Source organism: Puntigrus tetrazona, chromosome 1 (assembly GCF_018831695.1).
Source record: "Puntigrus tetrazona isolate hp1 chromosome 1, ASM1883169v1, whole genome shotgun sequence".
Lineage (NCBI taxonomy): Eukaryota > Metazoa > Chordata > Actinopteri > Cypriniformes > Cyprinidae > Puntigrus > Puntigrus tetrazona.
This window is the reverse complement of record NC_056699.1, coordinates 4,763,380-4,780,151: the sequence shown is the minus strand read 5'-3', so window position 1 is coordinate 4,780,151 and position 16,772 is coordinate 4,763,380. Positions and strand designations below refer to the sequence as shown.

Sequence of the window (16,772 nt, the reverse complement as noted above, 5' to 3'; positions counted from 1 at the left end):
CTGCTGCTAACAAGCCTGGGCTGTCTGGGCGGCATGGCCATGGCTTCTTAGGGCACGTTAGAGGGCACTGGGCCGTGACAGCACTACATCAAAGACCAGAATAACACACACACCATAGCCATGGAGACTATCAACAAGCGATAGCATCACGCCATGTTTAAGATGTGTTTGTTTTAGCGTTGAAGTGGAGTATGGTGAAGACTTTGCGAAAACTTTGATGAAAGCAATCCGAAAGTGATTTGGAAACTGAAGGTTCATTTATTAAATGTAAAGAAATAAATAGATTCCATCTCTCTGCAAGGACTATACACCTCCACCTTTAAAACTTTTTTTTTTAGCTTAATAGCAGTTAAATTAATTGATGTAAATTGTGTTTTAAAACAGGAAATTGAATTGGAATTATCAGAATATGAGAAAAAATTATTGTAAATGTAATTCAACAAAATGAATTGAAGAAAATAAACAGAAAGTTAATCTATTAAATATAAATTGAAAAAATGCATTAGAGTAAACATACTTGGCAACAAATAAAACATATCTGTTTTAAGGACTTAAATGTTTTTCAAACTTGTTAAAAACTACTCTTATTTTAAGTTTCTTTGAAGTTCATTTAATCTTTATTCCACTTCCTTATTCTCAAATTACTCTCAATAATTTCTGAATCCTGTTCATAGCCACAATGCATTTCTACTTAAACAAGCTGGACGAAGAAGCTATAGTTTTTGTATGTGAATATGAGAATGTGTTCTACTGAAGTGCATGTCTTATTTTTTAATGAAGTGCCAGGCTGTTTTACTTGCTTTTATAGCCATGGTGTCTGGTAAAGTTTCTGCTACACACACACACACACACACACACACACACACTCAGCTGAATTGACGAAGCACAGCTGAGGTTTAGGGACATTGTTCACAGCTTGAGTTTCTTGTGGCAAACACTGAGCACAGTTTGTGTTTGTTGAGAAGTGTGATAAGCTTGAGTTCTGTTGGAGTCCAACCACAAGACTTCAATCCAGACTGCCAGTTCCCTCTGGAATAGAGTTTGACTCTGAGCCCAAATCAATGGAATCTCATTATCAAAAAGTCAGGATAAAGAACAAAAGTAATTGAGGATTTTGCATGGTATGACAAAACTGCTATTTTAAATTGTAAGAATATTTCATAAAATTACTGTATTTGCTACATTTTTGATCAAATAATATAGTAATGTAATATTAAAACTATTTAAAGAAAATTAATAACAAAACATTCCCAGGTGAAGTTGCAGTTCGTGACTGACAAATGAACGTCTACTAGTCGACCAGAGAAACCCTTAGTCGAAGACAACCCTAATACATACGATGTTCATAGGCATTTTATAAAATATATTTAATTTAATTAATCTGTATATTTATTGTTTCTTTACATCCCAGTGAGCTCCAGATGACCTTGTCCTTCATGCTGTACACGTGCTTCTCTGTGTTTAATCAAACTCCTCTAATCTACCAGGACCTGTACGCATGAGTGGCGTATGCCTATTTGTAAACGTTTGCACGTTTGTTGTGGCGAGTATTTGCCGTCTCAGTCGAGTACGCCGACGTAACACGCACGTTTCTCAGCTTCTCAGCATTCACAGCAGAGTCCTTCATCCGTCCACACAGCCGTTTTGATCTGATAACAGCACCGCAAAGACTCAACTGGTTTTTGGCAGCCTGGTTGCCATGGTGCCCTGGTGTCCCCCTTTGGTGAGGTTTAGCAGGGTTGAGCAGGTTTTGTTGATCCTTTTTGACCCCACAGGGTAGAACTCGCTCAGACCACCAAGCCTGCCATGGCAAAGTTTCAAATTCTCTCTCAATTGGAGTCAAGCGTCTGGCAGCAGGCCCACGTCTTGTCCTTTCTGCCTAAAATGCTAATTACCCGCTGAAGATCAATCGCCTGTGCCTGAGATAACATCTGTGGGCAGTGAAGAGAAACATGTGGGTAATATGGAGGATCCAAAAAACGCTGGAGTCTTGTGTGTTTTGTAGGAACCGGCTCTATATGGAAGCTACAAGGTAGCATTTAAACATCCAGAGCAATTTTATACACACAGATGTTTCCCATTTATTGATGGGGTATCATGAATTAGTCCAGATAAATGGGTACTTCTAGTTAGTTTCAAGTAACTGTTGCATTTGTTCATATACTTTGACGTTCTTGTCAATGTAGCTTCTAAAGAGTATCTTGTCATCAGATGCAATTTATAAAGAGTATCTTTTTTGTTTGGTACTATTTCCCTCTCAGAAATCAATATCTTCTAAGATTTTGTGCTGCAACTTTATAAAACATTTGCAAGTCCAACAGTTGTAGTATTATTTATATTATTATAATATTTATTAAGAATATTCAATTATATTATTATATTTTTTTATTGTTTTTTAGTGTAAAAAAAAATAAAAATAAAAACATTTTAAATGTATTATTACTCTAGTTTCAGCTCATTTTATTTCAATTTCAGCTTACTTCATTTTAGAAACCTCTTCATTTCAGATAGTTGCCAAAGGCAATATTTTCATTACTTTTTCCTCACCTAATATTAATATTTTACTTCAGCTTTATTACCTGATCACCTTGACTTACGGAAACTGCGTAAAGGGCGGCAAATCAATGTATGCGGTATACATCAGACAGCCCTTGCACACTCAACACGACACCCTTTGCAATTTCAAGAGTTGTTTTCGCCATTCAGTACAAGTTGATGTTATTGGCATTGATCAACTTAACTTCACGGCAGTGGACTGAAGTCAGTCTACGTCAGGCAGTGTGTTTCTTAGTGGGGCAACTGAAGTCTTCCAGTATAAAACACAATATTTCTAAGTACATACCGATTATCGGTTTGCCTGATAATTATTTCAGAGCAGGAGGAAATCGCATCAACATACAAGACAACCTTATATTTAAGGCAGTCTGCCAAAACAACAGACTGTGGAATGCTCTATTCCACAGAAGATGATCAACAGCTTCTTCTACATCACTGTCTTTTAGTCCTGCCCAGAGATACACATATAGCGTAAATAATTATAAATAGAGGTGAATGCACAGGTCTACGTAGAAATAAACAAGACGACGCTCTGCAGTGCTAAGTTCCGTCTTGGTATCTTTTCCTTATGATCTCAGTGTAAAAAGAAGATCAAGATCGCATCAGTAAAGAACTGGACATTTTCACAAAGACTGAAACTTAAAGATGATGTCCTGACTATATCGGATTATTATAAGTGGACCACAGGGTAAGTTTATGACCCCTTTAAGGCAGGCATGCATATATTTAATATGTCAATGTTTATTTATTTATATTTACATGTTTATTTATATTTATATTGAAAGTGTTTGTTCAAAAGAAATATCATTTTTATCAGGTATTTCAGATGTAGGTTGACCTCTAGGTCTTTGCTCTCGATAGTGAGATCTGATCTGTGGTGAAAGAAAAGTTAGAAAGAAGCGATAGAATTAATATTTCCATCTGTGACAATAAGCGTGACTGATCACCTGTGCGTCTAGAATAGACGGAATAAAAAATGAAAGGACCAGAGGAAAGCGAGGAATTGTATATCGCTCTGATCATTTGGCGTACGCAGCGGTCTATCATTCCCACAATCATCTCTCGCTTCTCTAAATGTGACCTTTACGCCTCGCGCGCCTCGTCATCTCTCTCTCTCACTCTCAGTGACATTCGATCCCTGCGAGACACCTTTGTGTTTAAAGATCACACTTAGCATGCAGGGTAGTGCTCAGGGCCGCCATTACACACGGGAGGACGTGCACTTATAAACGCCTCATTGAGACAAATGCCACCATTTTCCTCACATAGTCCCCAGAAATGAGCTGCCCTTCTTTACATAATGCCTCTAACCTTCATCTGTCAGGAGCTGCCACACGCAGCACTCCCACAATCCCACTGCGGTCATATGAGACTACTGTTAAACCCTACCATGTGTGTCTAACGCAAGTTATTTCTCTTACACAAGCTCGCAAAGTCTTGGAATAGTCGCATGAGCTTTAATTATTCATTGTACTCATAACAAAACCGTGGGAGACGTAATGGGAAAATAATGCATCCAATTTTCCTTCATGTTTGCAGAGGCAAAAAATGCATTAAAAATCAAGCAACATGTTTGTCGTTGCCTGTTCATGTTCCGCACTTTGAGGGTCGTGCTAACTTGAAATTAATAGCTCGTACTGACAGTAATTATCGTATTAAACGGACTAGTTATATAATTCATGAATCCTGCATATATTAAGTATAAAGTTTGGGGAGGGGGATCATATTCCATTCAGAGGGTGAGGAAAATGGTGATGCTGGAGACTTTCTCTGACCTCTTTTCTCCACTAAATCAGTCGAGCGGCATCATTTGTCTCTCTTGTTTACTCTTTTCTCCCTCTCTTGCGCTCCTTGATTTATAGCCATCATACAGATATGATGTGAATTTATTTATCTTCATTACATATTGTAGCTTCGATGCACGCTACAGCTCTCAAGCTTATCGTCTTTTTATGTTTTAAGCAACGGAAAGACCCATATTGTACTCTTTTGAGACACCACAACTGAACAAAAGCACCGAACCAGATGTCAAACTGGTGTAAAGTTCGGCCAAGTGAGGTTAGGATAAAAAATCTTGAACTTGAACATGTTAAGCAAAAGCCTACTGGTTTCACTCTCCATGTAAACCGATTTCTTCTATGCTGCTGCATAAGAAACTAATACTTTTATTAGGCAATAACACGTTCCATTGAACAAAAGTGAGATTATTTTTTAAATATTAAAAAATACTTACATTAATCAAAGAAACTGCATACAGCATTGATAATGATGATAATATATAATAATAGAGCATTGATGGAGTAATGGAATAATGGTGCAGACACTTCAGCTTTGTCATTACAGGAATGCATTACATTTTAAAAAGGCATCAAAATAAAAAACTAAATTGTACTAATATTTATAGGATTACTGATTGTATTGCCTCAATATCAAGAGACGTCAGCCTATGAATGACAGCCTGTGCACATCCTATATGTGTGTGTGTTCAGATTTTGACATTATTATGTATAAACATGGTTTTCGTGTGCTGTCTGTTTTTTCATCAATGCTTTATTCCATGTTGTGTTGGTAGTGCACAGAAATGACACTCTTCACCTTTAAACCACACATCTTTATGTCACATTAGAAGATTGTGACTGATTTGATTTGTCTGTACTCCACAGATCAGAGGTCCTGATCCACGAATGGCTCCCAGATACAGTGACTCCGATCGTCCGTACACCTCCGTGCCCAGGTAAGCCCACGTTTGCGTGCGTGTTCTCACTTGCGCTTAGGTTTGCGTGTTCTTGGACCATATGCTGGACATATGTGGCACTGTCGGATCCAGAGAGTCAACAAAACAAGACTGGGGAAGATGGAGGGGACTTCCCTTCCTTCACACGCACACACACACACACACACACACACACTCAGTCTAATCCTCTTTCAGCCCCCTAATTAAATCTTGAGTGTTTGCCTTCCGAGTGCTTTTCTCATCCCGGAATATTCACCTGATCTGCTCCCAGAGGACCGGGATCCAGACAGGAAGCTGGGAATGCTATCCTGGCTCACATCCCGGGTTCTTAAGTGCTTCAATCATTCTCCTTCAGGAACATACACATATGACGTGGCTCAGCTAAGACCTTCCGAATGTTGGGAGCGCACAGTTTGGTTTTGGGTCACATTAAAAGCCAGCTAAAGCCACTATAATTTTATAATTTATAACTGATTATAATTTAGTTCATGACAAGATTGATGTCTTGCGGTTCATGGACGTGTAGGTTACGAACAACAAAGCAGCATTTTGTTTAGTTGCTATAGTTTTAGTTTTTTTTTTTATTAGGCTTTTTACCAAAGAACATAAACTCTATCGTTATCAAATGTTTCAAAGTTGTGTGGGGTCTAATGTTGTTTGAAAAATATCGTCTTAGCTTCTTTTCTGTGGCAAATGTGTCCAAAATAAATGACACAGTCAAAAATAATTACATAATTATTGATGATGTAGCTAATCACGAGGAAGAAGCATTAGCATGAACTGTTTTTGTGATTTGGGTTTCGACTTTCGACTTTTTTTACTTTATAGTGTGTTATAACTGCATTTTGAGATCCTGTGAACTTTAATGCTGATAAACTGTTCTATTATTTGAAATTTTTTTACATGGACCATACAAAACCAACAAAAAGTGCCACGTTTTTAAGAACATGTATCATGGTGTTTGTTTTGCATGGACCATAGTTTTAAAACACGGCAGTACCTTAGTAGAGTAGATATGGCATATATGGTAAAAATCTGTTTAAACCTTATCATATAATTTATCTAGATTCGGACCTTTCAGTCCTTTCAAAATCCGCCCGAATCCACATCAAAGCATATTTTCAAGAACTCAGACCCGTAAAACACCTACAAATGAAAATCAGAACGAGTTGAACAAAGTTTTCCTTTGCATATAAAATCATTTATTTGTACTTTTCTCAGGCTCCACATCTTGTTTTGATATTTTTCGCCAAAAATAAACTCCCACCTCAGCCCTCCTGCGGCTCCCAGCTCTCCCCGAAGCAGCAGTGCCGCCCCGAAGCCCCGATGTATTCATAAGAGTGGACTATTTAAATGAAATGAAATACATTTTTCAGGGTTGAACTTTGTGCTGTGGTTCCCTCGGGGTGCTCATTCAGGCCCATTTCCTTTCAAATGACTGCGCTCTGTTACATTAGCATATATTTCCCTGCGCGCCGTCTCTCTCTCGCTCTCTCGCTCTCCCCGTGTGTGTATGTATGACTCAGTAGAAGCAAAAGTGCTTGTTTCTGTCTTTTTGAAAAGTTCCTCAAGGCTGAAACCGATCGCTTCAAACAGTATGTCACATCACTCTTGTCACAGAGAGCAATTTTATACTGTGTTCCTCTGTAGGAGCCATAATGCAGCAGTCACACACAATCAGTCTGCAGCAGCCTCGCAGAGTCCTGTGGTGTAGCGGTTAAAGCTCAGAGCTGGGCAGCAGAAGGTTGCCAGATAACTATCATAACAACTAACTATCAGTTTATTTGAAAAAGTTGATTCTGTTGCGTTGGCTGTACGCTACTATTGCGTATAGCGTTGTTGTCGAAAAGTTGTTTGTCATTGTTTTGCTTTGTTTTCACAGTGTTTAGTTTTCAAAATATTTCATTCATGAATTATTTCATTCTGTTTCTTTCATTGTGTAATGTTACACTACATTCCAATATTTTTCCTTTAGTTTTCATTACAGTATTTTGCTCTGTTTTGTTCTCTGTTAGCGTTGTTCTCTTTGTTTTGTTTATTCATATACTATTATAGTATATTAGTATATGTTATACTGCTATAAATATTGCTATATTTGTTTGTTTTAAAGGAGCTTTCAATTTTCATTTTCAGGAATTTTTATGTTTATTTTTTTATTTTTTTTGGAATATATTTCTATTTAGTTTTACATTTTTTGCAATTCTAGCCCTTAAAATTATTAAGTAAATTTTTCTGCTTTATTTTAATTAACAATATTTTAAAAGTTGGTTATTAACACGCAACTTTTGTGATGGATTACACAATATTTAGTTTCAATTTTTTTTTTATTAGTTTTCATTCTCCGCATTTTTTTTATCGTTAAAACAATAAAAACAATTACATGTTTAGTTCAATTTAGTTTTTCTCGTTTTCGTTAGTTTTCTTTCATTATTTTGCATTTTGTTTATTTTATTACCCTTTATGACAGTTGCATTAAGTTGCGAGGTAATGCCTTTTATTTAATATGAAATTTTAATTTTAGCATTCAATTATAAAACGCATCTATGTCTTACTGAACAAATAGCTAAAATCTTAGTACAAATAGCTTCTTTTAACCTCTCACTTAACCCTCGTCACTATATGAAAACACGGTAATAAACTTTAGAAATGCTTTGCGTCTTAGGTCATTGAATTTGCATACAAAAGAATCATTTCCGTTACCGTTTAGCCTCAGCAGGAGGTGGATTAGGGCGAAGAGCTCTATCCCGGCTAATCGGCCTGAGTCTTAAGCCTGCGTTTGATTGGATAAAGATCAGCCAAAGGCAGGAGGTTACACAACACCACGACTGTCTGCAAACAGAGCTCGAGAACGGACAGCGCTCGTTACAGTCTGCATCTTCACATCTCAGCATGTGTTTGAAATTACAGCCCATTTAAAACAATACATCCCGAGACCGATTCATCGAAATTAAAGAGAAGACTTCATGTAGCTGGAACAGACAGCAGAGCATCAAGAAAGCCACCAGTTGTATGGCTGCCAATAAAAGCAGCCCTCCTGAGAACGTTCAGCTCTGCTAGAGAACATACAGAGAAATTATGATTAAAAAGGATTCGTTTATTTAAGATGGCGAGGTTCTGTCTCTATAAAAAGGATGTTTTGATTCAGCTTATCAGGAAGGAGTGTGCTTTTCTTTGTTCATTCATCTTGGCAACAGAAACCACTGTTACTTCTTTTCATTCTCTCGTGACATCTCACTCTGCTTTATATTGGCTTTTGGCTGTGCTTCCAAGTAAATAAAGCGCAGTGACTGTGTTTTGCTTTAACATTGTTTGCCTTGAAACACAGAAGCCGTAATGAAATCAGTGTTTTGAAATGAAACTCTTATTTTGTTTTCTGCCTCCATCGAGTCCTGTTTTCCCTACGGCCTTAATGTCTGGAACTAGTGCCATAGATGAAATGTATCTATCCGATTCTACACACGTGATTGGCTATAGATTAATCCAGTCCGGTAGATAGACACAGCATCTGTCTATATTTATGTCTGTCTACCTCTTCATTTAGACAAATTATGCCTGTCTAACTGCATCTTCAGTCTGTGTATTTATTAATTCTGCTTGACTGATCATCTGTCTATCTGTCTGTCTATCTATCTGTCTGTCTATCTATCTGTCTATCTATCTGTCTATCTATATCTATCTGTCTATCTGTCTATCTGTCTATCTATCTATCTGTCTATCTATTTATCTATCTATCTATCTATCTATCTATCTATCTATCTATCTATCTATCTATCTATCTATCTATCTATCTATCTATCTGGCTGTCTATCTATTTATCTATCTGGCTGTCTATCTATCTATCTATCTGGCTATCTATCCATCCGTCAATCCATCTCCCTCTCTCTCCCTCTCTCTCTCTGTCTGTCGGTCTAGATTATCATCCATTTGTCCGTCTACCTATTCTTCGGTCTATCCGTTCACGTACAAACCGTAATTTCCTGGTCTTGTTTTTGTTGCAGTTTATTGTTTAGAACATTGGCTTTAGCCTGAGTCAGTCCATTAATCCATTCTCGCTCATTGACTGGTCATAAGTTCATCCTGTTACTTACAATTCAACACACCCTCCTTTGTTCACTTCACCCACCAGCTGCTTGGCATTGTGTGTGCACGTCTGTCTCTGGGGGAAGACACAGGAGTCGAGGTCAAATTAGGAGCCAAGAGAAGAATTTCCTTCCGAACGTCTTGGGCAGGTGCAGGGAGCTCAGGCAAACGGATTCCTCTCTTGTCGTAAGGCGGAAAATATGTTCATGGATGGCTCGCTCACACATGCGGGTTTGAGCGCCGAGTGCTGATTAGCGCTAGCGTGAGAGAGATGGATTGCAGGGCTTGACATTACTTTGTTTTTTACCCGTGTATTTTAAATCACATCACCTACCGCAGGCTGTAGTGTCTGTTTCACACACGCAAACGCAAGCTCAAAGACATTTGTCCACTCTCAAACAGGCCTGCGATCCCCATCGCATATTATAAATGCGAATTCAAAGACACTTTGACCTGCAGTTGTTCAAATAAGCACATGTGGTGCTATAACACACACACAAACATGACCTTTACCATACAGTGCTTCCATCTCTTACCCGTACACACACGTGCCGCTCCGCCGATTTCAAACACGTGTGCTTATTCATACGCTCCCTCTCAAACGCGTAATTGCAGGCGTTTACACACATCTGGCCATCTTAAACATACTCACCCGTTGCTCGCTCAGCTGTGACCCTAAGCCCCTGGGCTTACATGAGGTCACTGGATCACGGGGTCAGTAGTAGGGTACGGCTGTAGCGGGTTTGTGTCCGTCCCGGCGGAGATGCAGCAGTGTGTGCAAGCCCGCTTTAATCCTCAGCTGCCAGCGCACAGTCTATAACCCACGGCATTTCTCATTATGGCTAATCTAACACGCTAACTTCAGCTCGAAGCCCTCTTGCATTTATCTCACGGTATAGTGAGCATGAGGTATGTGTATGTGTTCGGTCTAAATGGGGTATACGTCATATGTTGCAGTGTAAAGGATAAATGTCATATATACATATATAATAGTGTATATGAGAGTGTAAATGGGGTAATGTAGTCTATATCAAATCTTCTTGTGTAAACATGGTATATCTTATATATTGTTGATCAAATGGGCTATGTACTATTGTGCATTATATCAACTATTATGTCTTGTTTTAATCAAGATATGCAGTGTTCATCAAATATGCAAATTGGCTTTATATCAAATTCAAGCCTAAGATGTTGTTTTTTTGTTTGTTTTTTTAATCTAGTTTAAATGAGCTATATGTAATAAAGTACAGTGCAAATGAATTGGGCTTTATACGAGATTATATATATATATATATATATATATATATATATATATATATATATATATATATATATATATATATATATATATATATAGTGTATTTGCATCTCATTCTAGTGTAAATAGGGCAAATGTCATACATTTTTGTGCATATGAGGTATATTTCTTATGCTGTGGACTGAATGGTCTATATATCATATATTGTAGTGTTTTTCATATTTACATATGTATCATATTGCATATTCTAGACTAAATTGTCTCATATTTAATTGTAAATTATATGTACTGCATTATAGAATGCATACATCATATATTTTCATACAGTATATGGTATGTTGTGTTTATTGTAGCCTAAGTAGGGTGTCTATATTTAATACATCTTATTTATTAAGTCAAAGTGATCTGTAGATGAAGCTTGGCTCCCCTTCATGAGGAAGTTGGTGGAAATTAGGAAATAAGATCCTTATTCATTTTGTTTTATGAGCAGACAGTTATTTTAATCTCAGATTTAGTGGTGCACATTTATAAAACTTAATAAAGTCGAGCTATTAGGAAGATTTCTAATGGCTTTAAAAACGAACAGTGAATATTTAAAGATTCATACCCTGAGTTTTAATTGCTGCAATCCACCTGCAGTGTAAACATATTATTACTCTTTATAGAAGCATTTGCGTTATGAGTGCTGTCGATAAAGTTGCTCTGAAAGCAAAATGAAACATTAGTAATATTAGTCTGGAGTCTCGAGTCTGGCTGTGTTTGGCCCTTATCTGTCTCCAGCCTTTGAACGAACCCACACACACTGTTTAGGCGCAAGACTGCAGTATTTCTGTTTCAGTTGTTCTTGGGTGGTCAGAGCTGACAGACACACTACACACGCTGCTGACGGATTATAACCATGCACACACACACACACCTCACAGTACAGTGCACGGTCTACACACCCCCACACGCTTCTGTGTTTGTAACTAACTTTGACAGGTGAAATAGTGAACGGACTACAGTCACGCTTTAGAACGAACTATATTAAACATCAAACGCTGCACGCATACAACCTTCACACACATGTTGTGCAGTGCAGGTTTTGACATAGAGGTTGCCTGCTACACCTTGTTAGTTTTTTTTTAGAGGGATGGATCGTAGACGGATGCAAAATTCGGATAAGTAGTGTAGGTTGTAACCCTGAAAACATTAAGAATGCAAATGCATAATGCGGTTTTTCCCTTCCATATAGCATCCATTACCCTTCAATCTGCAGATGCCCTCCATTTATTCATGTAGTTTTGTAAAGACCCCAGCTTTATGCTTTCATTTATTCATTTCTTTGGTCCTCCTGTAGCCGCTGCTTTTATCTTGTTTGGCTTAATTTCCCAGACTGCCTACGACAGACTCTCTCGTTTTTTATTTATTATTCGCAAATGACACGTCTCCTATGAAAATGGTAAGCTGTGCAATCATTTTTTTTTTTTTTTTTTTTTTTTTTTTGCGAATAGCAGAAATTGGCTCACTGTAAGTGAATGTAAATGTTTAATTTGAAAGAGGTTTACACATTAAGTATTAAAAGTTTTGGAGTTTGAATGCTGTTTACCTTCTCTGTTTTTACACCAGAACAAAACCGTCCAGTGTTCTTTTGCTAAAGTGCACGTGTTGTGTTTTGGATGTTAAAAAAAAAGACCAAACTGCATGTTTCTTTTCATTAATTTCAATCTGAAGCTATGCTTGAAGAACTGACTGAAACCCAACGGTTAGATCCTGTCGTGTTCGCTAGCATGGGCTGATGGTGCTTTGGTTTCCTTGCAAGGCTTCTTAACTAGCTTAACCAGCAAGACTTCCTAAGTAAACCAACTTCAGAAGAACCATGCTGGTCGTCAGGTTGTGCTACAGAGCAGCATGGCTAAGTTGACCCTGAAAATTGCCATGATTTAGTCTCCCTCGTGTCGTTCCTCATATGCTGTTTTATTTACGCCAGTGAAATTTGAAACCCTAACCACATCTGTTGAAAAGTGAAAGTGAAAAGCGTAGTTAAAATGCTGTAAGATATTTGACACTATATATTTCTTTACAAGTCTGTTTCTAAGTCTTCATACGACAGCTTTGTGATGAACACAAATCTGAAAATCTTCAAATCAAATATGTCACCAAAATGCGTCACAAAATTATGGAAGCTCTGTTATATTTGGCTGCGCTGTTTCTAGCCTAGTTCCTTCACTATGTGTGGTATTGTATTTCCAGGAGGATGCCAGTGGAGGACTACACAAACCAGAACTGGGCCAACCAGAGAGACCCTGTCCATTACCCCAATCCCATCTACGAGACCCAAGAGAACTATCCTCCCCGTTTTCCCCGGTTACCCGTACCCAGACCGGCAGAGGCCACAGGCGGTTACTATCCTTCATCTCCGGCTCAGCAGAGGGGTCCCGTGCGGCAGGACGTCCCTCCCCCATCAAACCCAGGAGCCAGAGCACCGCCTCGTTACGAAGCGCTGAACCAGGGCAACTATCGGACGGCCAGCCCCGATCGCTACGGCCCATACGGAGACGAACAATACCAAGATCCCCGGCAGAAAAAGCCAATGATCGGAGCCGTCTAGACGAGGAGGAAGTAGGTCGGAGCTGAAAAAGTTATGGCGGTTATGTAATTGTGTCCATTTACAAGAACAATCGAATTAGTTTTCCTAGACCTATGAGATGAAAAAAATTGCTTGGGCACAGCCATCGATTACTCCAAATTGAACTTGTTAAGTGAAGTTTGTGATTTGTTTTGGACGCCGGCCATTTTTGCTCTTAATTAGCATCAGTTCTGAACATCGAGTCGATTTCACAGCAGTCTAAAAGTTACAGCTTACAGAAGCACATATGGTTTGTATATATGTATGTTTTGCATGTATTTAATTCAGTATACCACATGAAGTGTACGTGATCATCTGCTGTGGATAAGTATGGCCGTCTTTCCCCTCGTGAGTATGCATTGACTTAAGGACGCGACGTTCTCAGAGCGTGGTTTGTTTTATATGTTGGGTGCCTTAAGCTAGCCTGGGTGAGAAGTTTTTAAACGTGAAGAAATTCACCATCAGTTTACTTTTTTGTGGTTATAATAATGTTTTCCCCTATTTTTATTGCCTGTGCAGTAACTTTGTCCCTCTAAAACACTCCATTAACTCTGGGTTGTGTTGTTTTTACTCAGCGAATCAATCCTAAAGCGTTTTTTCACGCGACGTTTCGAGGGTAATATTCTCTTTCGACCGCTTCTCTCCTTGATTGATTTTATTAAAGCCATTCCGCGGCCCAAAAACAAGACGGACAGGGTTACGTGAATGGCTGATCCGATATCATAGCTCGAACCGTTTTGGCTTTTGTCGTCACGTCTGTTTCTTTTATCTTGGGTCGAGGTTTTGCATTCCCTTTCAATCGTTGTAGCCGTGACACACAGCGCTCTGTACACAGGGCTCTTGTAGCGAACAATCGTTGTTAGTTATAGATATGAGATATGCTGCCAGTCAAAACAGGATCTTACAAGAACCAGCAAACATAATGAATTTTTGCACCCATTATATGTTGAGTTTTTTGCACATTTATCGCCTGAACGAAGTGGTTTACAGGAAAATGTCTGGATTGATAATGATAATAAATGAAGTTTAGTGTAAGATTTTACCTTATATAACATACGCTACTCTATCGACTTTAAAAAGCATGCATGAATAATCAGTTGGTGTCGTCTTATCTCTGTCTTGTTGTTAAAAAGTTGATTTTAAGTATATTTTTATATCAAATTTTTCCTTCAATGTTTATGGAAAATCTGCCATTTTTGCATTTATTTTGCTTGGATTTTGTTACTTTTATTTAATCTTTTTCGTACTTAATAACAGCTGATTCTCATCAATTCATTTTAACCAAAGTTTCTTTATTTCGTTTTTTGCTTTCTTATATTTTTATGAAAATCGTAATGCTGGTCGGCGTTGATTAGTGAAATCGAATCGCATGGATGGCGGTATAATTTGTTTTGATACCTTATTCTTGTTGTTTAGTTTTTTTTAACGTTAGGCAAATGTTGTATTAAACTGAAAGAAATGTGTGCGTGCTTCCATTACCAAAAATGATTAAGCCTACATTTTGGAGCAAAACATGCTCATGACATGAATTCATATTAACTATGACATTTTGGTACCTTTTTTTTTTACTATAAATGTGTTTTTGTGTAAATAAAGTGGTATGTTGGTTCAGGCTGAGCTTTGGTGTTCATTATGTCTCGTACAGTCTTCATACTCATAATGATGACTGAGAGAACATACTTATCTAACATTACTGATAATTACTCTGCTGATTAGTGCTAATTCATCCTCTACCAATTAAGCTATGGAGGGCCGCGCTCAAGTTATTAGGGCCTAATGGACCTATTTGGGGAATCTTGGCGATTAGGAAATTTGGCATTAAAGTGTTTGCGTGTATCTGGACAGAATTTCAGCTTAATTAACCCGTGGATGACAAGAGAGAGAGATGTTAGGTGGGAATAAATGAATTGTGAGAGCGCTGTCGAACAAAAGGTTGATGAAATTCGAAAAGAGCGATAATAACGGTTGTGATGTCAGTTTAATCTTCATTATTAGAAAGAAGACCGCCACGCACGGACATGCTGCGGTGAATTTTAGGGGGACTGTATTTTCTGTATTTCCTGTTCTTTTAATATATAACGTGTATTAATACATAAATTGCTTTTAAAAATGTTAAAGAAAGTAGCATTTGTTTTGCAGGTCCAGTTATTACCAAAAAAGAGCATTAATCACGTATTAAAACTTTATAAGTTATTTATTGTGAAAGGAAATTATTATTATTATTCTTGATGAAATAAATGCTATGTTTTAGTTAGTTTTTTTTATGGGGTTTATGAAAGTTATTAATGAAAGTAAATTTTGGATTTTGGTGCTATTTAATATACTATTTAGTTTCTTTTTTGTTTTGATTTGTTTTTAGTTCAATTGTAATATATATATATATATATATATATAGGCTGTTTTAGTACTTAACGTTAAATACATTTTTATTTACAAATACATTTATATTCTTATAAATGTATTTATATTTAAATGTGTGTGTATATGTGCACTCGTGTATATGTGCACTTTTTAAAAGGTATACTTTTTATATATATATATATATATATATATATATATATATATATATATATATATATATATTACCTATTAGGTTCAAATATGTACCTTTTTTGTACCAAAATGGACCCTTTAGGTACAAACCCTCAGTGACCGCTTTTCTGAGAGTACATATAAACATATTTCTTAAGTATGGACATGTATGCAGTTATTTTACCACTTAATCAGCTTAAGTATAATTACAACATACAATATGTAGACTGTCAATTTTTTAAGTAGTTATTTAATGGTTCTAGATAATGATAATAATCCTGATATGGATGTATATAATGAACGTATATGGGCCCTTAATTCAAGTTCATTACATCATGGAGTTCAATCTAACGCTGAGACTATTATTTTTGAGGTATAGGACCTCTCACTACAACAAATGTGTTTAATATACTGATGATGATGTGCCGTTCCCAACAGGACTGGTAACGGCCTCAAAGCTCCCGATGACCTCACTATGAAAATGAAATGCACATTTCATCCCTCTGTCGTCTTGTCCTTCACAGTCATCACTCGTTTATTTCAATTACGTCCCCTCCTTTCATTGGCGAGTCTCGTACCCGGGCTAATCTCGCCAGCTGAGTGGATTTAGCTCATTTCATTACGCTGCTGTTAAGAGACTCCAGTGAGACGTTATCAGCGGCCTGCCCTTCACCTGCCTTGAGCGCTACACCTAAGTGCCTGCGGTCGCCGCTACGTCATGTAATGGCTCAGAGCACACCTGTTTATAGCGAGCGTGAAGATGTCTGGCCTGCTTTTGACCCAGAAATCTGCCGGTCAATAAAATACTAGTCTACTGAACATCTAAACTGCTTCTGCAGTTCTGCAGATTGAGGAGTACGCAGCAGAAATAACCTGTTCTTGCATCCTTTTCCCCCGGAAACCCAGAATTCATTGAAATTGATTGAGCCTGCTGATTCATACAGTATTTTATGAAATTACACACACACGTATAAGTGTATATATTTCCTGAATGGTCATGAAAT

At 37.6% G+C, this 16,772-nt stretch overlaps 1 protein-coding gene across 2 annotated transcripts in view; it reads left to right on the top strand.

Annotated features, from left to right (window-relative positions):
• Positions 1-14,853, top strand: part of pard3ba (par-3 family cell polarity regulator beta a) — a 131,602-nt gene extending 116,749 nt beyond the window's left edge. For both annotated transcript variants that reach the window (XM_043240448.1, XM_043240440.1), the window contains 2 exons: positions 5,220-5,290; positions 12,861-14,853. In XM_043240448.1, the coding sequence (XP_043096383.1) occupies positions 5,220-5,290; positions 12,861-13,218 (429 nt within the window). In that variant the 3' untranslated portion in view covers positions 13,219-14,853. The remainder of the gene's footprint in view (positions 1-5,219; positions 5,291-12,860) is intronic.
• Positions 14,854-16,772: the final 1,919 nt, after the last annotated feature.